The 27,485-nt window shown below is 43.7% G+C and overlaps 1 protein-coding gene across 6 annotated transcripts in view; it reads left to right on the plus strand.

Moving 5' to 3' along the window:
- The first annotated feature begins 2,043 nt into the window (after nt 1-2,043).
- Nucleotides 2,044-27,485, plus strand: part of GRM8 (glutamate metabotropic receptor 8) — a 746,206-nt gene continuing 720,764 nt past the window's right edge. For 2 of the 6 annotated variants that reach the window (XM_072764124.1, XM_026010775.2), the window contains exons 1-2: nt 2,524-3,320; nt 13,051-13,876. In XM_072764124.1, the coding sequence (XP_072620225.1) occupies nt 13,367-13,876 (510 nt within the window). In that variant the 5' untranslated portion in view covers nt 2,524-3,320; nt 13,051-13,366. Of the gene's footprint in view, nt 2,461-2,523; nt 3,321-3,660; nt 3,974-13,050; nt 13,877-27,485 lie in introns of those variants that run through there. The other 4 variants (XM_072764125.1, XM_072764126.1, XM_072764128.1 and 1 more) reach the window with 4 other exon arrangements.

The following is a 27,485-nucleotide window of genomic DNA, read 5'->3' on the forward strand; positions in this document are numbered from 1 at the left end:
GTCTGGACTGCCTGGGCTTTAGACACTCCTGAGACACAGGCTGCAGCAGAGGGTAAGCAGAGGCATGGGGTTTCACCTTGATGAATATGGGTTGGGCCGTCTAGTGCCTTTTTTATGTGCCTTTTATAACTGACAGGGACCAATGACTCGTGGAGATGATCTCTCTTCCTCTGCCCTGATGTTGCTATCAGTCTCGGTGGATTATAACCTGTGTATGAGTTTATATCACTTGCCCTGGGGCCACCACATAAACTCACTGAAATCACCCCAGAATATGCATAGTGGATCTATTCCATATTGACCAGATTTCATGTAGGGCTGGGATGATGGTCCCATTCTGAGTTTCAAGAACTAAAGATGATGCAAAACCAAACATGAGACTTAAGCTTTCCTCATCTCTCAGAGGGCTGCACCAAAAGAGGCAGCGATGTGCCTGTAGGACCCCAGCTCTCTGCAGGTGAAGATCCATAAGGAAAGGAGAAAAGCAGGCTCGCTAGGCCCTTCTCCCCTGAGCAGCTCACTTAGCCTTGTCAGGCCTCCAAAGCCACAACCAACTGTGCTGTCCTCATATCTGAAATGGGCCCACCAGAGTGCCAGGGTGCTGGCCTCCCTGCTTTCCCTGGAGGAACAATCTATTTACTGGGCTCACAGCTAGCCTCTAGCAGACCCTGAAGACAACGGTGCGGTCAGCAGCTCTGTGGGCTGAGTATTTTCAGGGTTGCTATGCCTGCCCTCTCCTTCATATCTTCAGTGTTCAAGTGTATTAATGAATACGTAATAAAGGGTTTAGAGAGACACTCATGTACCCCTATGACCTGTGATAACTGCCAGACATACATCACCAGCCTGCAGTTTGGGGTGGGGTGGTGGGCTGTCTACTTCAGAAATCAAGCTGTTGAGAAATCATACTTCTGGGTGAAAAGAAGGGAGTCCTGCCAGGTGTCCCAAACTTCGTGCAGACATAGGACTGATGAGCCTACCCAACCCCTAATCTGACCTCTGTATCAGGGGTTCTCCTAGCACCTTCTCTGCTCCAGGCTGTACTGCCTGCTGGTCAGTCCCTTTAAGGCTGTGCTATATATATAGAGTGAAATGAGGATCCCTATATAGGAGCTTGAGGACAGGGGACCCAGACTATTTTATTTCTCCAAAGCCGCCTTCTTCCCTCCAGGTGGTTGTGATAATAAAATAATGGTTCTAGGGATGCCTGGGTGGCTCAGTGGCTGAGCTCAGTGGTTGAGATGATTACCCGGGTCCTGGAATCCAGTCCCACATCGGGCTCCCCACAGGGAGCCTGCTTCTCCCTCTGCCTGTGTCTCTGCCTCTCTCTCTGTGTCTCTCATGAATAAATAAAATCTTTAAAAAATAATGATTCTACAATCAAGTAGCCTTCCTGTAAAGCTGGGAGAGAGAAAAGAAGGGAATACGAGAAGGGGGTGAAAGGGGAGGAGTTCTCCTGGGCTGGAAACCTGTAGATTCTTCTAGGGGGCAAAGAGGGTAGCTTCGTGTAACAGCTGTCTCTTCAGCGGAGACTTCACACACCGATGCCAGTTTTGGGAAAAGCAACAGCCCCCTGGAGGAAGTGTGTGTGGGGTTTGGAAGCCAGGCAGCTCTGGTTTCTGGCGCTAGTACTTTGCAGCTGCGTCTCTCAGCCTCGGCTTCCTTCTTCATCTGTAGGGTAGACGTAACTTATGATTTCCATCACCTCACAGAGTGGGTGTGAGACTTAGAGAAGCCTGAACAGGAGAAGTCATATACGGGACAACGCAAGATACCTGTCCTGATGCTCACGACGTTCATTCTGCTTAGAAAGTTGAAATTCCTGGCGGAGCTGCCGAGTGCGGGAGGAGGAGCTACCTTGCAGGGGTCTGCCCCCTTCTCCCTGGGGCGGGCGGCTGTCCCCCGGTCCCGCCGCGTCCCACGCCGCCGGCCGCGGGCTCCCCGGCTCACCTGGCGGCCTGGGGTGTGGGCTGCAGTGGCGCGCGGCCGCCTCTAGATGGAACTTTCTCACCAACACAAGGCGGCGCGGGCCGCCGCTCCCCCGGCGCCGGGCGGCCAGGGGCTCCCTCTGGCGCGCGCCCCGGCAGGTGCGCGGCGCCCGGGCGGGAACTCAGGAGGGGGCCGCTGGACTGCGCACGTCGAGCCCGCGGGTTTCCCTCGGCTGGAGGCGCAGCAATCCCGAGCTTCCCCCTCAGAAACCCGGGAGCCGCGCGGCGCCGGTCCTCTGGAGTTTCCCGCCCCGCTTCCGCGGCTGCTGGACTCGGCTCAATACCACGACGGGCCCCGTGACCGCCCGCGCCCCGTCCTGCGCGGCGCCCGCGGTCCGGCCGGCCTGTGTCCATGCTCGAGCTCCGGGGGCTCGGTAGAAGGCGCCCCCCGAGACCTTCGGGCGCGAGGGTGGGGGAGACCATCGCCGGAGCTGCGGGCTGGACAAATGGCCGAACAGCCGCGGCGCGTGAGGTAAACTTTGCAGGGGGACCGCGCGCTGGCGGGCTTTACTTTGAGCGTCCCCGGAGAGGAAGCGTGTGGCGGGACCACGTATTCCTCACGGTGGCCCTCTTCGGAGCTGGCTCCCGAAGGCGGACCCCCGGCTCGCGGTCCTGACTCCCGGGTCCGCGTGGCCCTCGTGCGGCGCCTTCCCGCGCGGGTCCGGGCTCGCCCGGCAGTCGGAGCTGCTCGGCCCCCACAGCCTCAGCCACAGCCGCGTTCTTCCTTCCACCCGCCCGCACTTCTTCCCCCCCTTCCCCCCACCCCATCCCCCGTCTTTCAGGCCTCCTTTTTCTGTTGGGGGCGGGGCGGGCGGGGCTGCCTTTTTTTCCCCCCTAAGTCACAACTATTGACATTTCTGGTCCCGGCGTCGCCGCGGGCTGAGGTGATGTAGCGCGGAGGGGAGTCCGTCGGCCGAGCGGCCGCCTCTCTGCCCGCGCCAGGCTGGCTCAGCCGCACCGAGATCCAGGGGCTCCCGCCCCTCGGGGTTCCTCCTCCTGCTTCCCGAGGTGACTGGTTGGCGCGAAGCGATTGGCGATCCCGGGCGTGATCCCGGCCTCGGCTCCCCGCGCCGCGCCGGGTGAATGGCCGCGGGCGGAGGATCGCGAGGCGCCGGGCGCAGACCAATCGCGGCCGCCGGTGTGAGTATTTGTTATTCACATGGAAGACACTTGGCGCCGGCCGGGCCCGCTCAGCCCGCTCAGCCCGCTCAGCCCGGAGACCAGCCACAAGTGCGGCCGCGGTGCTCGCCTGGCGCGGCGGCGGCGGCGCCCCTGACATGGAGCTGCGGGCCCCCCGCGGGCTTCCTCACCGCGCCCTCTGCGGGGAGCAGGGTAAGACGCGCCGAGCAGCAGAAAGAGGAAAAGCGGAGCGAGTGCCGAACCACAGGAAGGAGCGCCCCCACCCCGAGCTGCCCCCAGAGGTCGTGCTTGCGGAAGAAAGGATTCCCCCCGATTTCACTCCCCTTTCCCTTTTCTTCCTTAAAACCGCTCAGTGGACGGCCAGGTGCACCGTTTCTTCTCCCATCACTTTAGTGATGTGTTTTTCCTGGGCACAAGTAAATGGCCTTGCACACCGGAGTCTGGGAGAGCCCGGGCGGGGGGAGGGGCCGGGGACGGGGGGGGGGGGGCGAGGGAGAGTGGGCACCAGGGGGCGAGGGGCTGGCCGGGCATTGGAGCTTGATTGGGTATCTGTTGATTTTACGTTGCAAAGAACAAGGCAGCCACCCCTCTTGTCTTCCCATGATTACATTCCAGTGAAGAGGTTCAGAAAAGAGGAAGGCTTAGCTTGGAACTCCCAGGGCTTGGAGATGTGATCCCCCAAAAGTTTAGTCGGCGAACGACGCGACGGGGGCAGGAGTGCCCAGGGTGCTCTGAGGGGCGCGCGGCGGCAGGATTTTAAAGCGCCCTTCCTTGGATTGCCTGCCCGGGGTGACCTCCCGGACCTGCCCTGGCGGAATCCGGACTTGCCTCGCCGAGATGACGAGGTACCTCCGTTGTGCAAATCTAACGGGAAGGATTTCCGAAGTTAGAGGCTTCTGGGATGAGTCGGGGGTAACCCCCGCCTTCTTGAGCGTGTGGCTGGATGAATGTCTAACCAAGACCTAGGGAAGACGGGAGTCGCGGGAGAAGCCGGGTGATTTGGAGGTTCTCGAGAACCCCTCCACCCCTGCACCTCTGCCTTGAGTTAGCCCGGAGAGGTTGGGATTTCCGCGCCCTCCCTTTTGTGGCTTTTGGGAAAACACTGGGGTTCCCCGTCCTGTTGGGGGTGGGGGACAGGAGGAATGGTCACAGGGATTTTGAGTTGAAAGAGCAAAGACAGATGCGCCCGACAGGTCCCCCGAAGCACCTGCGGCCAGCGTGGCCCCAGCTTCCGGCGGACCCGCGCGGGCGTGGGCGCTCGGGGCACCAGGTGGGGCGCGGGCGGAGGCGCTCCCGGGCGGGCAGCGCGGCGGCCGGAGCCCCGGGCGTGCGGGGGGGCAGGGGTTGGCGCTGGGATACCCCAGCGGCGCGCGAGAGGCAAGAGAAACCAGGTACCTCTAAGGCCCTGGGCTCTGCCCGGAGCCCAGGTTCAACCGCCGAAGGAACTGAGAAGAAAAAGGAAGATGCAGCAGAGAAGAGGGGGGCGGGGGCGGGGTGAGTGGCCGCCGGCTGAGAGAGAGGTAGAGCTAGAGACCGAGGTAGAGAACCCTCTGAGCCGCGCCGATAGCGACCCATCTGCTCTGCCAAGCAGCACAGAGATCCCTTGAGGTTCGTACAGTTGGTGAAAATATAACCGAATCACCAGAAACAAAACCCAAAGCCAACAACAACAACAACAAAAACCCCCGTCTGTCTGACACGCTCCCTTGGTGCAAATGAAATGCAGAGGGGTGTGCGAGTCGCCCAACTGCGCAAGAAGGCACCCCCACACTTCCCTGAAGAATTGTTTCCCTCACGGTCCAGATTGCAGGGCCTGGGGTCAGAGTGCCTGAGCTCCCAGGATGCTGGGGAGGGGGGGTGAAGATAGACCCTCCGCCCAGCTGTAGGAGTCCAAGCCCCTCAGTCCCCGAAGCTAGAAGCTAGTCCTGCTGGGGAAGGGAATGCCCTATTTGCCATTTGAGGGTGATCCTTTCCCACGGCCCTGACGGCAAGGGAATCTCTCGGAACACCCAGGAATACACAGTACTGGCTTGGCTACTACCGCGATTGAGTACAAATCCTGCCAACTGACAACTGGAAAATAGGGTTGTCGGTGGAGATATTGACAAGAAATATCATAAGCAGTGGAAATGCATTCTGATAATAGCTTGTATTTTGCTTGAAAGAAAGAATAAAAAGGGAAAAGAGCCACCAGCAGGTAGATCTTGGATAAACAGCTTATTGCACTTGACTGTAATTTCCATTTTCCGTTATGAAATTGTTTGTCAATAATTGCAAATGGCTACAGAAACCACTTTAGTTTACCTTGGTCACTTGCTTGTGAATAATGTCTTGAAAAATCTCTGTAGGAGACAGAGTCAGCTGTATGAGATTCATTGCCTGGTTCTTGAAAATATGTGGTTTGATCATTTGGAGGAGAAAAGCCTTATCCGTCAGGGAAAATGAAGTAAGATTTTTAAATGCAATTTTCCTATTTCAGAGTCAACTACAGGTTGCATCATACCTGAGATAAAAACAGCATTTTTGCTTTTAAATCAGGGATATGGGGAGCAGCAGCTCAGGAGAGGCTCTCCAGAAGAGGATTTACCCCCAGAATAAAGAAAAAGATGCTGAGAACACAGCTCTATACTGTTATTTAGTCTCTATTTCTTCTATTTGGTTTGTGCTGGCTAGTTCTGCCCTACCATCCTTCTTTTGCAAATTATGACTATTTGAATAATTCTAAAAACATCTAACTACAAAAGGAATCGATAAAAGGAAGAGTTGAGCTCTTATAAGTGTGAGGGAAAGTTAGAGGTCTGGAGTGATGTGCTCTTTTCAGAGTTAGCTGAGCCCTTTGGAGCTATGGGCTGGTTTAATTGGTATGTATGCAGCAAACAACAGGCTGACATTCATGTTGGCAACACTGTGTGCCAATCTTTGTGTAAGAATGTTCCATTGTCTTCAGGCTTGAGGCACAGTATACCGCACACACAGGTGCTCACTCATGGTAGCAGTGATGTTTTTCCTTTTACATTTCTTTCCTTACTGTCTTCTTCCCGTAGTTAGAATGCCCAACACAAAGAAGACCTTACCTTTAGCTAGGGAAGTGGAGATGCTCTGTCTCAGTGTCTTAAAAGGAAGGTGCTGCATGGATTTATCTTTTAACTGGATCCATAGCAAAGACTCAGCCCCATCTCCATGCCTGTAGAATTGGCTGGCTTTTGAAGTCTTGGGAAGCTGTTGCTGTTTTCTTCATAGAACCTGATTGGACATCACCAGACTCACACTTGTAGTTTTCTCGGGGTGAGGGTGGGGGCAGGTAGGGGGTGGCAGTCGTTCCACATGTTGTTCCGGGAGAGGATATGAACAGAGTCAGCAGGATCACATTGTTTCTATCACAAGAATGGGTTTTCTAAGAATTTAGATTTCCTTTTCCTTTCCTTTCCTCTTTCCTCCCTCCCTTCCTCTTTCCCTTCCTCCTTTCTTCCATGGCTCAGAGAGATGTTTTCTTTGATTTTCATTTCTCCTTGGTGCTTTGACAAGTTGTGATGAACTCACTCACTGACTAAGGACCTTGAGCATGATGTATTCTTATCCCAGACCTGCCTTCTGAGTGGTAGGCATTGCTGTTGGAGTGATTTGAGGGATACTGCTGAGAGGTTACCCATTCATGATAACTCCTGGCTTTGACTTGTTACATTACTAGGTTAAGACTAGTATTAGATACATTATTAGATACATTTCTTTGGTAAAGAAATTGTGGATCTCTTGAAAATTGTCTTATAAATGCAGATGTTCCAGTTAAGGGATGACAGTAGTGTATCTTTAGGTTTTGATGCCTGTTAATGAATCACTTCAGTCCCTGAGGAGGGCCAAGGTAATGGGAGAACCAGGTCTTAAGAGTGTGACTTGTGGAACATACCAGCACTGAGGGAGGGAGGAGATACAGGTTTGGGCAGGGATGGCTGGAGGTGGGGTGGGGGGATGGAGGGGGGAAGGCAGGTGAGCACAAGTGGAAAGATAGATATAGGAGAGTCCAAGAAGAGTATGTGGAGATTATTAAGCACGTGTGTTGCCAATTTCATACTTTTCCAGGCAAGATTATGTCTAAAGATAGAAATCTACCAGCTATTTTTTAGCTAACTTTTCCAACAGTAATGACCCTTTCTGGTAGAAGCTCTGTATTATAGCCTGTATACAACTTAGGAAGATTTCCTATTGTCCTCTTTTCAGTGCAGAAGGTATCTTGTCACCACTTCCTTCAGAATAGCCCTTTGGATGCTTCAAGTGTCCATAACCTTCAGTTCTCCAGGTCAGATGTTGCACTTCCGTTGACTTCCTCTGGTGTCCTTCTTTCCAATTTTCCTTCAATCTCCTTTGATTCCTTAGACACAGGACTTGTTAGGGTCCGGCCAGCTCTGAGTATGATGGGGAATTTTTTTTTTTCAGGTCCTCTAAGCACAAAACACTAGTAAAATACTTGAGTTCCAGGACTGGTTGTTAAACTAAGAGTATCCCTGTACATTCTTATGGCACTTGGCAATTTATAGAGTACTTTTATGTATGTTATTTTTAAAAAAGATTTTGTTTATTTATTCATGAGAGACAGAGAAGCAGAGACATAGGCAGAGGGAGAAGCAGGCTCCCTGCAAGGAGCCCGATGCGATATTCGATGCTGGACCCTGGGATCATGCCCTGAGCCAAAGGGAGTTGCTCAACCGCTGAGCCACCCAGGTATCCCGTATATGTATGTTATTATATCATTTGACTTCACAGTCTTGGGAGGTCACCAGAAATCATTCCTCAGTTTAGAAACAAAGAAACTAGTCCCAGGTTAGTGACTTGCCCAATGCCATATAGCAAGTATTGAGGGGAGTGAGATTGGAATCAGGGACTTCTTGCACCCCAGGATACACACTTATGTACATATCATCTATTGTGGTCTCCTGAACCCAAGGGGCACAGAGTAAGGGAAAGAACATAGCAGTAGTCATGTGTTTGAATTCTGGCCCAAGAGTTTGGACAAATTCGCATAATCTTTCTGTTTTTAGGTTTCTCATATCCCAAATGGTGGCTGTGACACCAATCTTAACAGGTATATTTTGTGAAGGAAATGAGATCATGTGTGTGAAGCTCCAGGTGCACTGCGGGCATTCAGTAAATGTTGGTTTCACTCTCTTTCCCTCTTATATGATACATACTAAAAAGTAGCTTTTCATTACTTTAACTCTGGTCTTTTTATGCAATAGCTATGTTATTGGGAAAAAACTGCACAAATTGAATTCTACTAAATCAGATTGCATTTTAAATGCATGGGGGATTTAGCTATTTAAAGGAAACCTGTGGTGAATTCTTTTGTGATGCAAATAATCACTGTCTAATTTATCTGTTTAGTAAGTTGAGCTTCTCATGTATCAGATTTTCTTAATATAGGGCTTGCTTATACAGAAGAGCTTTCACAGCCCTCTCTCACTGATGGGAAAAAGTCACTCAGCTTGCAAACAAAATCAGTTATTGTGTTCAGCTGGCAAAGCCTTGCTCTGGTGTTTGAGCATAATCTCATTCCCTTATTATTAAATAATAGAATCTCAGAAAGGGGAGCTGGAAGATACCTTAGAGATCATATGGTCTATCTCACTCATTTCACAGATGAGGAAATGGAAACACACAGAGGTGAAATGACATGTTCAGTGTCGCCAGCCAGTGACCGTCAAACAAGGATCCAATTCCAGGCCTCCATTGCCAGGGGAGGGCTCTGTCTGGGGCCCATCCTCATTCTGGGGACCCCCAAGATTTCAGGGTCATGCACATATGCTGTAGTATAGGAGATAGTAGACAAATGTGATGCATTTTCTAAAACAACAAAAAGAGCTGCAAGTGTGAGCAGTTTCAGGTGAAACTGCTAGATTTGCAATTTTAAGTTGATGACAATATTCAGCTTAACCTTTTTGTTAAAGAGCTGAATGGAATCCAGCATAGGGATGCCGTTTGGCCTTTTTATGAGAAAAAAGTCACGATTCTTGGCTAATGATATTCCTCAGTGAGGATTTTACCGTATCATGTCTTAAAAGTACTTGCCAAATCCTGGAGGAAGACATACTAACAGACCTGATGGGTCCCATGTGGGATGGTGGGTTTGTTCTCATTGGCATCAGGCTGGCCGGGAAACCTGGTTTGAAGCAGAGGTTTGGACAAACTGTATTTGATATTCTCAACCCTTTGAGGAATTTGGAAATTACTCTGCCCTAGAAATGCCTCCAGATTGTCTCTTCCTAATTAGTATATTATTTTTCTTAAAGACCTAACTGTTGAAGATATATACATTTCTAAAAGATTTCAATGGAGGGGAAGGGCCTTCATATTCATGTGTGCTTTCACAGCCAGTGTCTGCAGCACTGAGGGCTTTCTGAAGGACAGGATCCACTTTGGAGGCCAGAGGATTTTGACTGGTGCCATTTACTAGCTCAGGGCTTTGGGCCATACTCAACGTTTCTGGGCCTCATTTTGTCATTTCTAAAAGATAGGCATATGAAAATTCATGAGCTACTGTGTTACACACTTGGGTCTTTGGTGCAGAGGAGGTATGTAGAAAATAAAGAGAAGCAGAATACAGGGCCCTGGCCCTTGAGGAGCTGTCCTTACTTGTGGCCTTTCAGGAAACAGAGCACTCTTAGGAGTGCCAGAGTCCTCTCTAGGCCAGCAGGGACTTTCAGTGAAGTGCTAATGATGTATGATGTTCCTTGTACTTAAGATGTGCCCAGAAGGGGTGAACAGTAAGGGCTTCGGGGGTTAATGGTTAAGCCTCCTCAAAGGTCGTGAAGCCCTTTCTGTGGACTCAGAAATAGTGTAAGGCATCTGCTCCCCTCGGAGGTTGATTTCAGGTTTGCAGACCTCACACGTCCTTGAAGAAATCCATCAGCACAGGCAAGATTTGTACCCATTCCCAGAGGAAGGTCCACTTGAGAGAAAACCTGTTTTATTCTAAACCAAGCACAGAACACCAAGTAGAACTATTTAGTTCTGTAGTACGAAAAAGTCATCATTTCTTTAAAACTCATCAACTCCAAATGGGATAAGTTTAGATTAAAGCTCACAAAAAATTGCATGAGAGTAAGATTATACAAGGTTATACAATGAAACTGAATTTATGTGGTTTAACACAAACTTTGAAATATATTTTTCCTTAAACTTTAAAAGGGAAACTAAACCTTTCAGTTGTTGTCGAGAGTCTGATTTTTATGACAACGTATCCGATTTTGAAATAGCTGCAGTATTTCAGTATTTTATAAGTAGTTCTGATTTGAATTTTGAAGTGGCAAACAAAATTCAGTAAGAACCCTACCAATGGGGCAAAGGCAGAAAAATTTGCACTGCTTTAGTGGAAAGTGAGTTAACAGACTAGAGTAGCAATGTCAGGTCTTGTTAACTGAGCATGTACCCTGTGCCAGGTACTGAGCTTTCTGTTTGTGCAGCATGGCAATTTCCAGGTTCTCTTAGACCTTTACAAACAAGAAAACCAAGCTTGAAAGAGGTTATGCACCATTCACTCTATGTTGCAGAGGAGGGAACTTAAGCAAAAATTTAAGTGAGCTGTCCAATAAACAATAACCAAAATGGAACCTCTCATTTTCCATTTAAGTGCATTCATCCACTAAATAAAACGAATTCCTGCCTCATTGCTAATCATCCCCAACCTTTCCTTAACTTAAAGCTCTGCATAGACCTATGAGATTCTAAAGAGACTAAACATTATTACAAATACAAATACTTTTATAAGAAATTCAATTTTATTAATTCCAGGACTGTACAGCAAGTGGAACTAGGTTAATGCCACATGAACAGGGAAGGATGATTTGTAATTAACAGATGGACTGTTTTTATGTTTGTATAATTGAAAATGATTTATTCTTTTAAGTACTTAGGAGGCTTGGTAATGAAGTATAATGAAGAAAGGCTAATCTTTGGAGAACAACAGGTGTCCTTCCCCTTCCTTTTCCCTTAAACATTTCTCCTTCCCATATCCATTTATTCTGTGCTATGTCAGAAAGGATATGCGAAGGGTCAGCCTAGCCATGTGGACTTGGTCTTAAGCTCTGAATTAGTGGTCAGAGTTAATGAGATTTTACTGTCTTATAACTGGTCTTCCTTGTGAAACTGTAAAACATAATCCTACATCTCCTAATGGGTGGTTGATGTAATTTATGGTCCATCACTTCAGTGGTTTTACCCAGAAAGTCAAGTTGACTTTCTGAGTGTTTCCTTTTGTGGAATGCCTGAGGTCAGGCTATTGTCTAATCAGATTTTCTGAGGGAGAAGCAGCTGCTAGAAGAATTGAACATGAGGGAATATCAGTCAGGTGGTGAGAAAAATCAGAAAAGGACTAAGTATTTGGTGGTAGAATGGAGGGAGTCTAGGGCTTAGCCTGTGCCAGGAGGCAGGGAATGCTTGTCAAAGCCAGAATAGAGCCATCCTGGAAGGTGGGCCATTGGCTGTATTTCTGAGTGTACTCCAGGTGTGTGCTCAGAAATCCAGGGTGGTGGGCTATGATGAGCCAGCCCCCTTTACTAATCTGAAAGCGAGAAAAATGCAGCTTTCTCTGAAGGCTTTTGGACATATGTTCAGTTATCCTCTTAGGAGGCAGTATCCTTTCCTTTGGGACAGGGAGGATGGAATGAAAATTTTATGAACTGGAAATTAAACACGTGAATGGAAAACACAACCAGATGTTGGTTGTCTGGGTTAGAGGAGGATTGTTTAAATTTCAGGTTTCAGACCCATATATATAAAAATAGGTTCGAAACAAGGCTTAGGTGAACCATCCTGCCAAAATAAGTTGGTGCTATTTATTCACTTAATTATAAGTGTGTTTCTAATATAAGATTCCCTTGTGTTAAGTCAGTTCTTGCTTTCAGTTAAGCCTTCTCGGAAGTCCTTTGAAAGAATCTCATGGAATTCTTTGAGATTGAAGGTCCTAAAATTTTTCTCTAGATTTGTTGGTAGACGTTTTCACTTCAGCTTGTTTCTAGCCTTGATGAAATAACCAGTTTCCCCCTGAGTCAGACAAAATTAAGAAGCTCTTCAATTGATCTCCAGCTCTGATTTGCTCCTAGTGATTCTAGGATCAAAGAGTGTTTACTTTCAGCGCTGTGAGAATACCCATTGCTTCCACCCCAACAAATTCATAGGAATATCTTCACACATAACCCTCCTCACGTGTCTCATTTTCAAGTCTTTGTTTTGTTATCAGAGAATAAGACAATTTGTACAAAAAGCTGACATTTTGTGTTAAATCTTTTCATGAGCTATAAAATGTATACATTTTGGGGTCCTTGGATTTACTGACTTCCTTCCTTCCCTCCCTCCCTCCCTCCTTCCTTCCTTCCTTCCTTCCTTCCTTCCTTCCTTCCTTCCTTCCTTCCTTCCCTCCCTCCCTCCCTCCCTCCCTCCCTCCCTCCTTCCTTTTTTCCCCACTGGAAAATCTGAGGTACCAAAAAAATGTCATTAACAGATGACTGGCTTGTTGAATACATCATAGAAAATAGACTTTCATTATGATTTTGTGGACAAAATTTAAATGCCAAATTCCAGACAGCTGTAAAAAGTAAAAACAGATTTGAAAAGAAATAATGCCATCAATCACAGGATTTTTACCTGCATGGAAATTGGATTTATTGAAATAAAATGGTAAATAAAAATACTTTGTGGCTTGGGAGAATCAACCTAGTTTCTGATACTTTTTTGTTTCCCTTGCTCCAAAAGTGTCATCAATCTCTCTGTTTAGATGCAGTGCAGCCAGGTGTTCAGAATCATAGGGGGAACAAAAAAAATTAGTTTCTTACTGAATAGGGGAAATGAAACAAAAAAAAGCGGGACTGAAAAATGTGGAAAATGTAGACCCGTTGAACTGAACCGTTTTTTTTCCCTTCCCTTGCCCCCCCAGGAATAATTCTGCTACAGGGCTGACTTCAAGGACGTGAATTGTTGACCTCATCCCACCTTCAGAACCTCAGCTGTTATTCTGATTTTTGCACCATTCCAGGCAAGTTGACTTTATATGGAAATAAATTTGAACCTTAGGGGGTCTGATGGAAATTCACTGTGACATTCAAATGAAGAAAACTTGCTGAAACTCACAGAGCCTTTTCTCCCATGGGCCCTGATGGTAGCCTCCAGAAGGTGCAGCCTCTGGTGGTCCCCCTTCTTCTGTGGCAAGAATAAACTTTGGGTCTTGGGTTGCAACACAACCTGTGGAGAAAATGGTATGCGAGGGAAAGCGGTCAGCCTCTTGCCCTTGTTTCTTCCTCTTGACCGCCAAGTTCTACTGGATCCTCACAATGATGCAAAGAACTCACAGCCAGGAGTATGCTCATTCCATACGAGTGGATGGCGACATCATTTTGGGGGGTCTCTTCCCTGTCCATGCAAAGGGAGAGAGAGGAGTACCTTGTGGGGAGCTGAAGAAGGAGAAGGGGATCCACAGACTGGAAGCCATGCTTTATGCAATCGACCAGATTAATAAGGACCCTGATCTCCTCTCCAATATCACTCTGGGTGTCCGGATCCTTGACACTTGCTCCAGGGACACCTATGCTTTGGAGCAGTCGTTAACGTTCGTGCAGGCATTGATAGAGAAAGACGCTTCTGATGTGAAGTGTGCTAATGGAGATCCACCCATTTTCACCAAGCCTGACAAGATTTCTGGTGTCATAGGTGCTGCAGCAAGCTCCGTGTCCATCATGGTTGCTAACATTTTAAGACTTTTTAAGGTAGGTAAAGACATTATCTTTCTGACCATTGTTCTAACTCCAACCACAGGTTCAAGAAGAAAGTGAACAGGGTGAAGATGTTCACTGACCTTCTCAGGGTTACCAGGTTCCTCAAATAGAGGATTCTCTGACTGGGTTTATACATGTGTTGATTTAGTTAGTTTGGATTAATTGCGACTTTCTTTTTTTCCTGAACAAACAAGTGATAATTTTTGTGACATGTTGAAGCCTTAACATCTTGGGATACCTTCCTATTGATGCTGATTGTAAGTCAAAGCAAGTGTTTTTAGAGAGTGTAATGAAATCTTAGCACATTTTTCATATAAAACATTTCTATAGTGTTTGAGGTATAAGATAATTTACTTGATGAAGCTTCTTTAAAATGGGATGCTCTGTTATGACAAAAGTTCCTGTGTGAAGAAACAGTATTTATTACTAACGTGAAGATGGGAGTGACACTCTAGGATATAACATGGCCATAAAATTGTCAGGTTTATAATAGCTACAATAGAGCAGAACCTCATTAATTCAGACCGCTCTGATGCAGACTTGGAATAATTATATATAATTCTTATTGAGTTAAAGGTTCAAGTTTAGCAGGATAATTCAAGCCTTTCTGATATAGATTTGATTAACTACTACCTATAAATTATATTTACATATTGAATAAAATTGATGAAACCAAATAATGCCTGTAATAATAATTTGAAAAGTATAAAGTACCATAAAAATAAAGTTGTAATCACCATCTTTCATTAACGTTCTCATTTTATTAATATCTATAATGTAGTATCCTATAATAGATAATTTTTTAAATTGAAAATAGTTTTCACTGATTTCTTAGTGGGACATGACTTTTCCAACTTAATCTGAATTAATGAGACTTTGTTTTATTTTGTGAGAAACTGTTCCTGTGCATATTAGATTTAAAAATACTAAAGGAATATGGAGAAGTTGGACAGGTGACAGCTATAGTAACAAAAAAAGGACAACTTGGTGGTGGAAAACTTCACAAAAAAGATGAAAGGAATTGAATCAAGGGCACTTGGTTTGGAAGATATCTTGGGGGACCATGTAGTCTGGCTCACTTTGTATGCTGGAATCCTCTTTGTAACTTCTCCCTAGGTGGCTGTCCAGCTTCTGTATGAATCTCTTTAGTTCAGAGGACAGAATGCTAAGAAGCAGCTTAATGACTATTTTCAGATTGATGAGATTTTCTGAAATGAGGATGCTGCTGGGGAGAAGCTCTCTGTGTCTAAGGGATATTGAAGAGGCACAGAATGCTGGAGACATTTGGAAGGACATTAAGAAGAGCCTTTTGGCAATGAGAAGGACACAAGATTAAAATAGGTAGCCAGAGGTGATCTAATTCGTCATTTCTAGAATAATTTCCCTTGAGCTAGCTTACCCCTTGCCTGGAGACAAGATGAAGACCAGGATTTTCCAGATTTCTTACCACATCCTAGGATCTAGAATTTCTTCAAGTCTCAATTCTGAACTACATGCCATTTTGTGCTCTGTGATGGGATCTAGTTTCAGTGACTTTCCCATCTTTTCCTCTCTGACTTGATTTCTCTTCTCACTTGCTCCAAATCATCTTTTTTCTGTCCTTAATTCAGTGGCTATTGCTCAACAAAATCTTCTTTTCTTTTCTTAAAGTTTAAAATTTTAATTCTGTTAACATACAGTGTTCTACCGTGTTCTAGTAGTTTCAGGGGTACAATATAGTGATATAGTGATTCAGAAATTCTGTATATTACTCAATGCTCAACATGATAAGTGTATTCTTTTAATCCCCATCACCTATTTCACCCTTCCCTTTCGGTACCCAACAATTTGCTCTTTGTAGTTAAGAGTCTGTTTCTTGGTTTCTCTCTCTCTTTTCCCATTTATAACACCTACTTTTAGAGAAGAGTGAAACCTTCTCCCTTCCCTCTGTTCCCTTCCCTTTATACACTAATCCTGGTTCCCATCAGTTCCATTATAATTCCTATGAATCCTATCTCCTTCTTGTAGTCTGTCTGATGGTCAGCCAAAGACAAGGATAGTCAGACAAGGATTTGGGGAGTGGAATATTGGTGACAATTGCTTATTGAGCTGCCAAAGGGACCTTCAGGCCACCTGAAGGGTGGGTTTTGTTTTTATGTAGTCTAGACCTGGCTTCACTGTGTTTTGTTCTCTCGTTGACTGGCCAAATCTCTCTTTACCCTCTTGGGTAATTCTGGAAGGACCTTATTTGACCAGGTGGGAGAATTACCATTGACTCTTTGGGCAGAGTCCAATGCTCCAGGTCAACTCTTAAGACGATGGTCAGCACATGAGAGGGTTGCTCTTGCTACTCTTGACCAGATCACAGACAGTGGGTGACTTTTAGTCAAGAGGGGGTGTTGGCTATGGTAAATATCATAACTAAAATCAGTATACTGGCACAGAGTGAACATTTATTATGTGGAGGCAAATCTATTTATTAGCCAAATTACTGGGGCTTGAAAAATGTATGTCTTTTAAAAGTAAGTGAGAGACTATAGGTGCTCAGCCCATCTTCCAGCTGGACTTAGAACCACATGAATGTGAATTTGATAATTATAAATTTTATTGTTTTGCTACTTTAATTTACTTTGATGATTTATGTGAGACTCCAGCCAGCACTCTACACTGATTTTTTTTTAAGATTTAATTTATTTATTCATGAGACACATAGAGAGAATCAGAGTCACAGGAAGAGGAAGAAGCAGGCTTCCTGCAAGGAGCCCAATGTGGGACTTGATCCCAGATCCCGGGATCACGCTCTGAGCCAAAGGCAGATACTCAACCGCTGAGCCACCCAGGCATCCCACTCTAAGCTGATATTAATCCTGAGATGATGGTAATCATTCTTGGGATAGAAAATGTTTCACTTTATGTGTGAATGTATTCTGTTTAAATATGTATGTTAGGATTGCCATGAAATAGTTGAATAGTTAATAAAGGAATGATTAGCAAATTAGTGCATTGGAGATTGGCTTACAATTTGTTTTTGAAAAATAATACTGTGATTTAGCCAAATGCTATGACTTGAATAAAGGTGAACATTTAGGACAGTTTTTTGGAATTTGGGCCCCTTCAGGATGGCATAAGACCCACAGCATCTAAAAAGATGCACAGATATCAATATATTGCCACTTATTCCTAAATTAATGGAGTTAAAAGAAGGTACTGCATCTTGGTTTAAAAGCACACAATTAAAAGTGATAAGGGATGCAAACCAGGTCTTAATGAATTTACTTGCTCTCCTGTTCAACAATAAACATTAGTTGAGGTCTTTAGAGCGTAGCTGGAACTTTTTAAAAAAATCTATAGGAAATACTTGTGCTAAAATTGGACATAATATCCAAATGTCTTAGTTCTCTTTTTTTGGACAACCCTGGAATAGCCTTGTCTTCACCTGCTATATCTGCCTGGGCTAAGTTGTGTAGGAGACAAAGGCCTCCAGGCATCTTTCTCTTTCTTCAGCCTTGTTCTTCCTGTGGCAGTTTCTCTTGTCCCCTTATCCTTCCATGTTCTAATTGAAGACTGGCTTCAGGAAAGGAGCTCTGTATTATCAGTCATCTGCATATAGTATGTCTGTGTTTAAGTCAGGAAGATTCTATTTTCTGCAGAATCACCGACAGTGGGATGAAATGATTTGTCTTTGTGAAGGGGATTCAGGCATCAGTTGGAGAGGTTAATTTAGCTCCCCTACCAGAGACTACACCTCGTGGGTGGCCACCTCCTTTGCCCAGGAGTACAGCTGGCTCTGTTCTTCTGTAGCGGGAAGAGATGTTCTATTTTTGCTTCTCTTCCTATCAAAACCCAGAGACAAATGAAAAAAAAAATCATCTTCTTTAACTTCAGAGGACAGTCAACAGGGGGCTAGAGCGGGAAGTTGTCCTGTGGCCCCTGTGCATAAGACCATGAATGCACTACTAAACCAGTGATTTTCATCCCCATGAGGTAGAGTTCATACCCTTCTCTCTCTTTATTGCCCTAGCAGAGTGTTTTGGTTTATCAAAATGACCTTAGAGGCTTTTCAAATGACAGGACCCGGTGTTCTTATGGCCTGAAGTGTTTCACATTTCCAAGGTGTGTTGAGAGTGAAAACAAGTTTGAGAGCCAGATGAGGACTTTAAGGATTTGAACTTTTTAGAAGCGCTGCTGTGCCTTAAAACACACACATCATAAATGGGTTAGTATGGGGGCAGAATGGTCCACTTAGGTGATTATTTAATCTTTAATGGTTCTAGATAATAGTGGTATCAATTAGGGTAATGTGACATGTAACTGCAGAATAGCAAACCCAGAACTGCTTCATCCTATGTATCTAGAGGTGAAAATGCCACCCCAGTGGCTCTTGTATTGCAGAAAGACCAGTGAAAAGAGGGACTGAGCTTTCAGAGATTGTGTAGTTTAGAAATAATTAAAAAAAAGAATGAAGGAGCCTTTTGGAAATGTTGACTGGGAAGCCCATAATTTAAATTTTTTTAAAAAAGCAATTTTGAGGAATTTGCATATGCTTTATAAAGAGCTCAGATTTTTCCCCTTTTCTAGAACATTTTCCACCCCCTCCTTTAAATTAGAGCAATTCTGTTCCTCAAAATACTAATCATATACATACTTTCAGCAAGGACTGAACATTTCTAAGTTAAAAATAGCACGTCAATGTTTGGAGGTAATCACTCACATTAATGTCCACATAGATGCATCTGGGTAATAAAAGGACAGTGTCAGAGGTGATTTCTCTCTCTCTTATTTTTCTAGTTTACCTAAAGAATGAACTTTCTACTCTTGAAGGATAGGGGTTAAGTAGTCTTTAGTGTATGCTTCCCAAAGCAATCAAATGAAACTTAAATAGAAATCCACTTGTGGGTGGGATTATTTCTTTACATGTGCAAGTAGTCTGGTTATAAATGGCTAAAATTGACTTTAATGTTAAGCAAATGAAGTACAGTGAAACATCCCATTACCCTGGAAGTCTTCACCTACCTTGTTATGTTTACAAAGATATGTTTCTTTCAAGAGACTCTACTAATTGTAGCAACCACTCTATAAAGCCAAGCATTTTTGTGAGTTATTTATTGCATACAGTGGGCTTTATTAACTGTAAACTCAGATGAAGCAAATCTGTCTTATTCAGGCTCATCTTAGTTAGATGGACAAATATATGAGCCTGATCAATAAATTCAACAGGAGGTAACATTTCATGTTAAATATTACTTGATGGCAAATTGAAAGATAATCTTAAGTCAATCCTTTGCCACTGTAGCAAGCTCTAATTTAACTTTGTGAAGAGTTCACTCACATTAGATGAGAGATGAGGGGTACTCTCTCTGATAGTGGCTCTAAGTGGCTGTACTGGGGGAAGTGGGCATTGTCCATGGTCACTGGCACTTAAACTTGTAGCCAGATATAAATATTTATAAAATTATATATATAAAATGGTGTATATATATATATATATATATATATATATGAATAGTAATGGTATATTACCATGACCCTTCCCTTCTGAAAATTCTTCAATGGCTACCATTAACTAAGGGATGAAATCTGCCTCTATTTTGGTAAGTCTTTTCTCACTTATATTGATGAGATTAAGTTTCTTTGTTACATGTAACAAAGCTCTACTAGGGAAAGATGATATCTAAGATATAGATGAGGGCATTTTTCTCCTTTGTTGCTGTATTTCCAGCACCTAGCATGGAACGATCTGGGAATCCAATAAGTGTTTGCGAAGTGAATGAATGAAGGAATGAATGAATGAACTGTATCTTTCTACCTCCTCGGTCTCTACTCTCTCCTTCACCCCAATCCCAAACATTGAAAATAGTGTGTGTTGGATGATAGGACAGAAATGGAATTTTATTTATTTTACTTTTATACTCTTTGAGAAAAAGGAACAGAAGGAGGAAGAAGGGGGGAAAGAAGGAGACATAGTATATTTTGGGAGTTACTATTTTCATGTGCTTCCTCATTTTCCTACAAATTCACATTTTCTCTAAACAGATTTTTAAAATTAAAAAATAAGTAAAAGACATGAGCACATTCTCATTTTGAAAAGTTTAAGAAATGAATAAGTAAATGGTATAAAATGGAAAGAGACCTTATCTAAACACATTTTAATAAAATTATATGCACAGACACATAATTTTATTAAAAGATATATATCTTGTGACTTTTCTCATGTAATAATATATTTGGGAGATATTTCCATGTTGGTTAGTATACAAGAATTACTTGGTAATTCTCAACCCTGGCTGTTTGTTAGCTTTGCCTAGATAGCTTTAAAGAAAAAAATACGGCTGCTCAAACTGTATCCAAGATCAGTGAAATTGAGCTGGAGCCCTGGCATTGGTATATTTTAAGTAATTGCTAGGTGATTCTGATATTTGTATAGGATTGAGAAGTAGGAAACTTTTAAAAAATAGCTGCTTATTTTTGATTATATGAACAGACCATTATTTATTTCATAAATCACTTAGTGATAGGTTATTTCACTTTGATTTCTTAAGATCATTTATCATTTGAAAAAAAAAAAAGACAGTGCTTAGGCTCATCTGAACACATTAGCTCTACAGTGAATTTTGGTATGATAGGGCCCCTTAAAGGAGCAACAAAGGGGCTGAATTAATGAATTACTAAAACACCTTGCTGTAAGATAGACTCACACATCACAGACTATGGCTCTTCATGACATGAAGTAACTTAAAATCAGTGTAGGGGTCATGTGCTCAAAATGCTAAAGGAGCATCATGACTCTTGTTGGGTGAAGCAGATTTTAAACTTGGTGAACTTAAATTAATTTTACTTTTATTTTCCTTAGCTGTGAATAGTCTGAAATCCTGTGAATACTGAAGATGTCTTAAGAGCTTACTTAGTGATTAATGTCTATCTTTTGGGTGTTTTTAAGTAATGAGGTTGTTTTGAAAATAGTGAGGAGTCTTTCCAAGAGAATGGCTTGCGAATGGATGCTATTTATTATTTTTTCTGTTTGTGAATATTTATTAAGTAGTTATGATATGCCAGGTTAAGGTTAATCTTCATTGTGGGGATAGAGGAAGAATAAGAAAAGTCTGTGTCCTGAGGGAGTTTACATTCTGTTAGGGGTAGAAAATATAAAGTATACAAACAAATGTAGACAGCCAGTGACATGTCATAAAGAAAATAAAGCAAGTGGGCAAAGACAGGGCATGAGCTTGGGTGGCAGGGAGGGCTTTTCTTTGAGGTCATGGTGGAATGATAGGACAAAGCCAGTCAGTAAAAAACTAGGAGAAAAGCATCCAGATGGACCTTCCTTTTTCCCCATGCTCCCCTCAACCTAGGTCCTGGTCCAAAAGTATCTCAAAGGAAACCAAGTCTTGGAGAGTGAAGACGCCCCACCCCCCCCTTTATCAGTGAGGTTTTCAGAGCCAGGCTAGGCCTGACACAGGAGACTGGGATGGGAAAGGATCTGCATGGTTCCTTCTCTCCCTCCTGGCCATGGTGCCACAGGCCTCCTCTGGCCAAGGACACAAGTCTGACTCCCTGCCTTCTGAGAAACTTGGCCCCTACCCTGTCTCCCTCACTCAAGTATCCTTAAAGTCTCAAGCCAAGCCAGACCCCAGGGCTGAGCCAGCAGGTGCAAACATGCCCTGTTCTCAGACAGGCCTATGGGTACCCCAGGAGTACTGCCCCTCCTGAGCATCCTTCCTCATTTGAAGTCCAGATCCTTGGGAAACCCAAGGGTGGGACTGGTCCTTGGGATTTTGAAGAGTGTGACATCACACCAAAGAAGCTGACACTGCTTCCCAGCAGGCCAGACAACACATTAGGAATATGTGAGCCTGGGACCTTGAAAGAGGGAGAGGGGAGCCATAGGGCACAGCGAGACTCTCAGGGCAGATGGGCAGTTAGGGGCTGGAGGTTTCCAGGTCCCTTCTTCCGGGCACGCTTCACCGTGTCCAGGCCAGCCATGATGTCAGTGGCTGTGACCAGGTGGGTGACACCAGTGAGAGACTTGAGCACCGCGATAGGGGCAGTGATCCAGAGGCCCATTTGGAAAAACCCAAGAGCCTACTAAAGGTCCCTCAGAGACATTGAACAGGTGGAGGAGGCAGTAGAAGAAATCATTTCCAGCGTAAGAGATAAACAGAGCAGCCTTGATTAAGCGCTCGAGCAGCATGTCCGTGGAAAGCGTCCAGAGGTCTGCTGAGTAAGTAGAAGGAGGAGGCCAGGAGGGGGCAGCAGGGCATGAAGGAGAAAGAAACCATGGTGAAGACAATCTGGGCATAACCTTGGGATGGACGGGACAGTCAGGTGGGATCAGAGAGCCCTCCCAAGGCCCCTCGCCCTCCTGTTGGTCCCACAGCTGCAAGCAGCACTCACTAATGAGGTTTAAGCACAAAAGGAAGATTTTTTTAAAAAGATTATTTATTTATTTATTCACAGAGACACAGAGGCAGAGACACAGGCAGAGGGAGAAGCAGGCTCCATGCAGAGAGCCTGCCATGGGACTTGATCCCGTGTCTCCAGGATCACACCCTTGGCTGCAGGCAGCCTTAAACCACTGCACCACCGGGGCTGCCTAAGGCTGCCTAAGGAAAATATTTTTGCCTGGCATCTCCACTACCCCCTTGCACTCTCTGCCCCTAACCCCTCCCCCTAGGCCAGAAGGTGGCATGAGTTCCAGACCTGTTGTTGAGTGGCCTCATCCTCTATCCCAGTGTGTCAGGCTGCACCAACAGCCTCTGCTGCCCCCCTTGCCCTGGATGCGACTTATTTTTTAAGAACTTGTCTGAAAACCTTTCTATATATTATATATACATAATGTGTATATATATTATATATAATATATATGATAAATATAAATATAATATATAATGTATTTGTGTATATACTTTCCCACACAGCGAAGACATAATACATGCATAAGGAAAGTCCTGTATTTGTCTCTTCTTTTTACTCATTCATCCTAAAGATTGTGGTGGTTTGTTTTAAAAAAATTTTTATTGGTGGGCAGCCTGGGTGGCTCAGCGGTTTAGCGCCGCCTTTGGTCCAGGGTGTGATCCCGGGGACCAGAGATCGAGTCCCATGTCGGGCTCTCTGCATGGAGCCTGCTTCTCCCTCTGCCTGTGTCTCTGCCTCTCTCTCTCTGTGTCTCTATGAATAAATAAATAAAATCTTAAAAAAATTTTATAGGCTTTATGTTTTTTAGGGAAGTTTTAAGTTTATAGCAAAACTGAAGATGGCAGTGGTTTTATTTGGTTTCAGAACAGGTTTCTTCCCAGACTCCTCTGAAGATAACTTTTTGCAACCAAAAGTGTACCTTTCTAGGAAGACTTAGAATCCAAAGGCTGTCCCCTGGCTCCTGCCCAGTAGTTCTCAAACTTTAGCATGCATCAGAATTTCCCAGAGGGCTTGTTAAAACAGATTGCTGAGCCCACTTTCAGAATTTCTGAGTCAGTAGGTCTGGGTTGGGGTCTAAGATTTTGCATTTCTAACAGTTCCCAGGTGATGCTGATGCTGCTGTTTCACAGACCACTTTGAGAACCACAGCTCCATATAAATCACTTGCTGGCTGACTTAGCAAGTCAAAGTACACAAAACAAAAATGAGATTGAACAGTGTTCTGTCTGGCAGCAGACTTTTTTCTTTTGACTCATGCCTGGTTGGATTTCTGTTCATATTGGTCATAATCACAGCAGCTGCTGTATGGATCTATTTTTAATTGTGTGCCCTTTTGGAAGTTGTGTTCCTTATTAAATAATGCATAGCTCAGGAGTAATGATCAGCATAATGGTCACTTGAACATGATTCCTAAAGCAGGGTCACTCAGATTACCACTTTTAGTCATTTTTACTACTCGTGACAGTAGAGCAGACTGATTTAAGAAACTTAGACTGTAAGATACACATTAACTGGGAATTGAGAATAGTAAAAGACGAAAGAAGCTATGATTTGTCTCAGCTACCAGCAATTTGTCTTCAGAAACCATGACAGCTACCTCCTGATTCCCATTATGCAATGAGATTGCAAATAACATTCCACAGCAGTCTTAATCAATAGAGGGTCACAAGAGGCCCTTCCTTCACCATGGTGGGGAAAAAGGGCTTATTTACCAATTTAAGTGATAGAATACACTCTCTGGAAAATGACAGAGACATCTCTTTTAGCTGTAATTAGGGATTTTCCTTATCTCTAAGCACTCTTAATAACATAGAAATATACATGTAATCTTTATATATTTTAAGTACATAATGAACACCAGGCTGATGGGGTGGGAGGAAGTCCAAGTATAACATTATCCAAAGCCACCTTTATCTGTTTCCAGAATGAAGCCAGTCTCTGCTGCTTTACTTCAGTAAGCTTAGCAAACTAATGGGCATATGTTCTCAGTGTTGGTCATTAGTCTCCTTCCAAGACTCTCCTAGGCATCCCCCTGTGGTTGAGAGCCTGGGTTCCTTGGTATAACATAGCCCCGGATCTCTTGGTTAGGCCCAGCTCCTAAGAAGTCATGGATCTGTCTCTGTGTCCCCCACAATCCACACTAGGCTCCCTTGGGATGTGAGGATGGTGATGTGTTCTTGCTCCACCTTCTCACCTTTGCTTCCTTTCATGTAGATTGAGATTAAACTCTAGCTTTCATTAGTACTATTAGTACTATTTCCCACACTTTAAGTATTTACATTTGTGACAATTCTAGAAGAGTTCTCAAAGTAGTTTATCATCTTGGCTCTGAGAATGTCTGATTTATATTGCTTATAAAACAAATGGCATTTCATACTTAGGCAGATTCGTTGTGCAGGTATTTGTGGCTTATAGATATTTATCACCAGGAACTTAGCTATTCAAAGTATACTTTATTGTAATATACTTATCTAGGGTTGTTGGTACTCCTTTGAGTAAAGCAGATTATTAGGAATTATATGAAATAGTTTAGGCTCTGAAATCAGACTACCTGGGTTCAAATTCTGATGTAATAATTATAAGCTATCTTACCTCTGGCATGGAGCAAGGCTATCTAGGTTTTCTGAAGACTGGACATGAGCCTGGATCTTACCAACCCCATGCTCCAGCCAACTGAGCTAAAAAAGTAGTGGTACTGTTATTCTTTGCATGTGTTAGGTGGTAAGAGTCTGTTTTATTTTAGAAACAAAACCAAGGGAAAGATTGGAGGACCCAGAGATAAGCTGTGCAAAATTTTGATGTTGTTCCAGGATGCAAACAAAAGTGCTACTAGGATTCAATTTTGAAAAAAAAAAATGAATTTTTGCTCTTTTGGATTCTTGCCCAGTAACCCCAGTTTGATGATATAAGAGGTGGAATTGTAGTTGAGGAGAAGCAGTTGAGCTAGATGGCAGCCTTTAAATCTGTCTTTTAGGTTGGAATTCCCTTTCTTTTCCATGTTTGATGCAGTGTCCCAAAATAGAAACACACTGAACAAAGAACGCTACCTTTTTATTGAGGGAATAATTTTTCTTTCTCCCAGGTATGAACTGCATAACATTTATACCTATCACTTTCTGATACAAATGTCAGAAATGTAAGCACTAAAATAACTCAGAAGTACTTTCTTTAGAAATCACATTCTTTTTTGGATAACCAGAAAAATAGTGGACCTAAATGTATTAAATTTTGACTCACACTATGATATATTTTTCTCTACCTGTTTAAAATGTGAGTAATTTAGTCAAACACATATCAATTGTGCCCTGGTAAATTTTCATTCTAATCAAATATGGATAATTTACTCACATGCAAAAGAACTTTGCAGGGAAAAAGAAATGATATTTCTTACCAGAAGAAGAGTTCTAGTGAGGTCTAGTTACGAAGGACAGAATCCTATCAGAGTGTTATAAGATGATGCTGAATAGTTCTTGGTATAGTTCTTTAAACTTAGTGCCAAATCTCTTTTTTTTCCAAGAGAAGCAGAATAAGGTGAAGAAGTGCCAGGTAGAATTTTCTTAATTTTATAAATGAGGAGATTGTGGCTTAGAAATAAAATATTACTCACTTATTCTCCTTCTTTAACAGGTGTAACAGGTAGTAGTAGATCAATTCCCCAGAAGGTATTTATTCAGCATCTCATAGACATATGTGTCATGTTTGACGCTCTATATATAGAACAGCTATAAAAGTAGATGTTAAGCCTTCACATTGCTTAGGTCCAGTTGGGGAGAAATATGTAAAATAACAACAAACAATATAAAGTGATATAGTTTCGATATAGCCACAGTTTCAAAGAAAGGCTGACTTCACCTGAGGAAGTTAGAGTTATTAGTTGCAAGCCTTTGTGTGGTAATGTGGGGTTGGACAGGACCTGGAGGGATGAGTAGGAGCATATCAATCTGGTCAGGAGAGGAGGAGGGTTCTTTCAGGCATAGTAAGGAATCCCATGAACCTTTGACCTGATGCCTGTTTCTGTTCAACTGTGTGAAGATGGAAGTGGGTGAAAACCTTGTTTGCTCCTCATAGCATCTGTCTCCTATGATAAACCTCAAGGGATCACTTTAAGAGTCATCTAGGAGGATTTAAAATGAGGAAAACTGGAGGGCGATTTCCCTGCTCCCACTGAATACAAAACCTGGGATCTCTGCTAAAATCCAGCTGAGTGTGTACAGAGCATCTAGAGGGCAGAATACGAAGTCTTCAGTCAGGGTAGGCATAGCTAGACGAGGTGAATTGCTGTGGGATTCAAGCAAGGAGTTAGCGGACCCAGGAAAAGCCTTAACCCCCCATACTGCCTTCTTTGCACTTTGGAAATCTATGAAACTTGATCTCAAACAATTTTTTTTTCATCTGTCACATGCATATCTTGACTGTACCATTCTCATTAAGCATAGATACATAATTGTTGAGAGAGAAATTAAATACAATATCAGTGAATTGATTTTCTTTGCCTCTTTCCAATAAGGAAAACCATCATCCTTGAGAGGCTCACAATTTTTTATTTCTCTCTTCTTGACCCTTGACTAAACTGGAAGTAATCATATCTGCACTTTTTCTGTTTCACAAAGTGGTCATAGATCTCAACAATGTAAAAATTTGAAGAATTTACAGTATTCTAAGCGTTAACTGTTTTGAGTGATTTGGAAGTTGGTTCTGTATAATCATTTATTGGCATAAATGATCGTTTTTCTTTTTAAAGCTGCAGTACCTTAGCTTGTAATTCCTACTTTTAAAACCCCACTGATTTTAACAGGAGCTAGCTATAAGACGCTCTGTTGTCTTTGAAACCACTGAGATGGAATTTTAAAGCCTTGGGGTTTTTTTTTCTCCTCTGCTCAAGGAAAAGAACATACTGGAAGTTCTATTTTTTTTAAGTTTGGATTACTTTATTTCATTTATATTCATGCAGCTAAAGGACCTAGTGAAGTTTTGCATGTGTATAAATTAGTATTTACAGGTAACACCTCACTGAAAATAAAATAGATTAAATGGAGAATATTTTTCCCACAGCTTCCTTCTCTAACGAAAATAAAATAACCCAGCACCACTTTTTAACTGAATGCCCCATCTGTCACCTCCATCCTGCTCTGAGCCAACACAGTCCTGGGAGAAGTGTGGGGCCAAGGGTCTGCATGTGAAGCTGGATGGGTTTAAACACATGCCGGGA

This window comes from Vulpes vulpes, chromosome 7 (assembly GCF_048418805.1).
Source record: "Vulpes vulpes isolate BD-2025 chromosome 7, VulVul3, whole genome shotgun sequence".
In the NCBI taxonomy this organism is placed as follows: Eukaryota; Metazoa; Chordata; class Mammalia; order Carnivora; family Canidae; genus Vulpes; species Vulpes vulpes.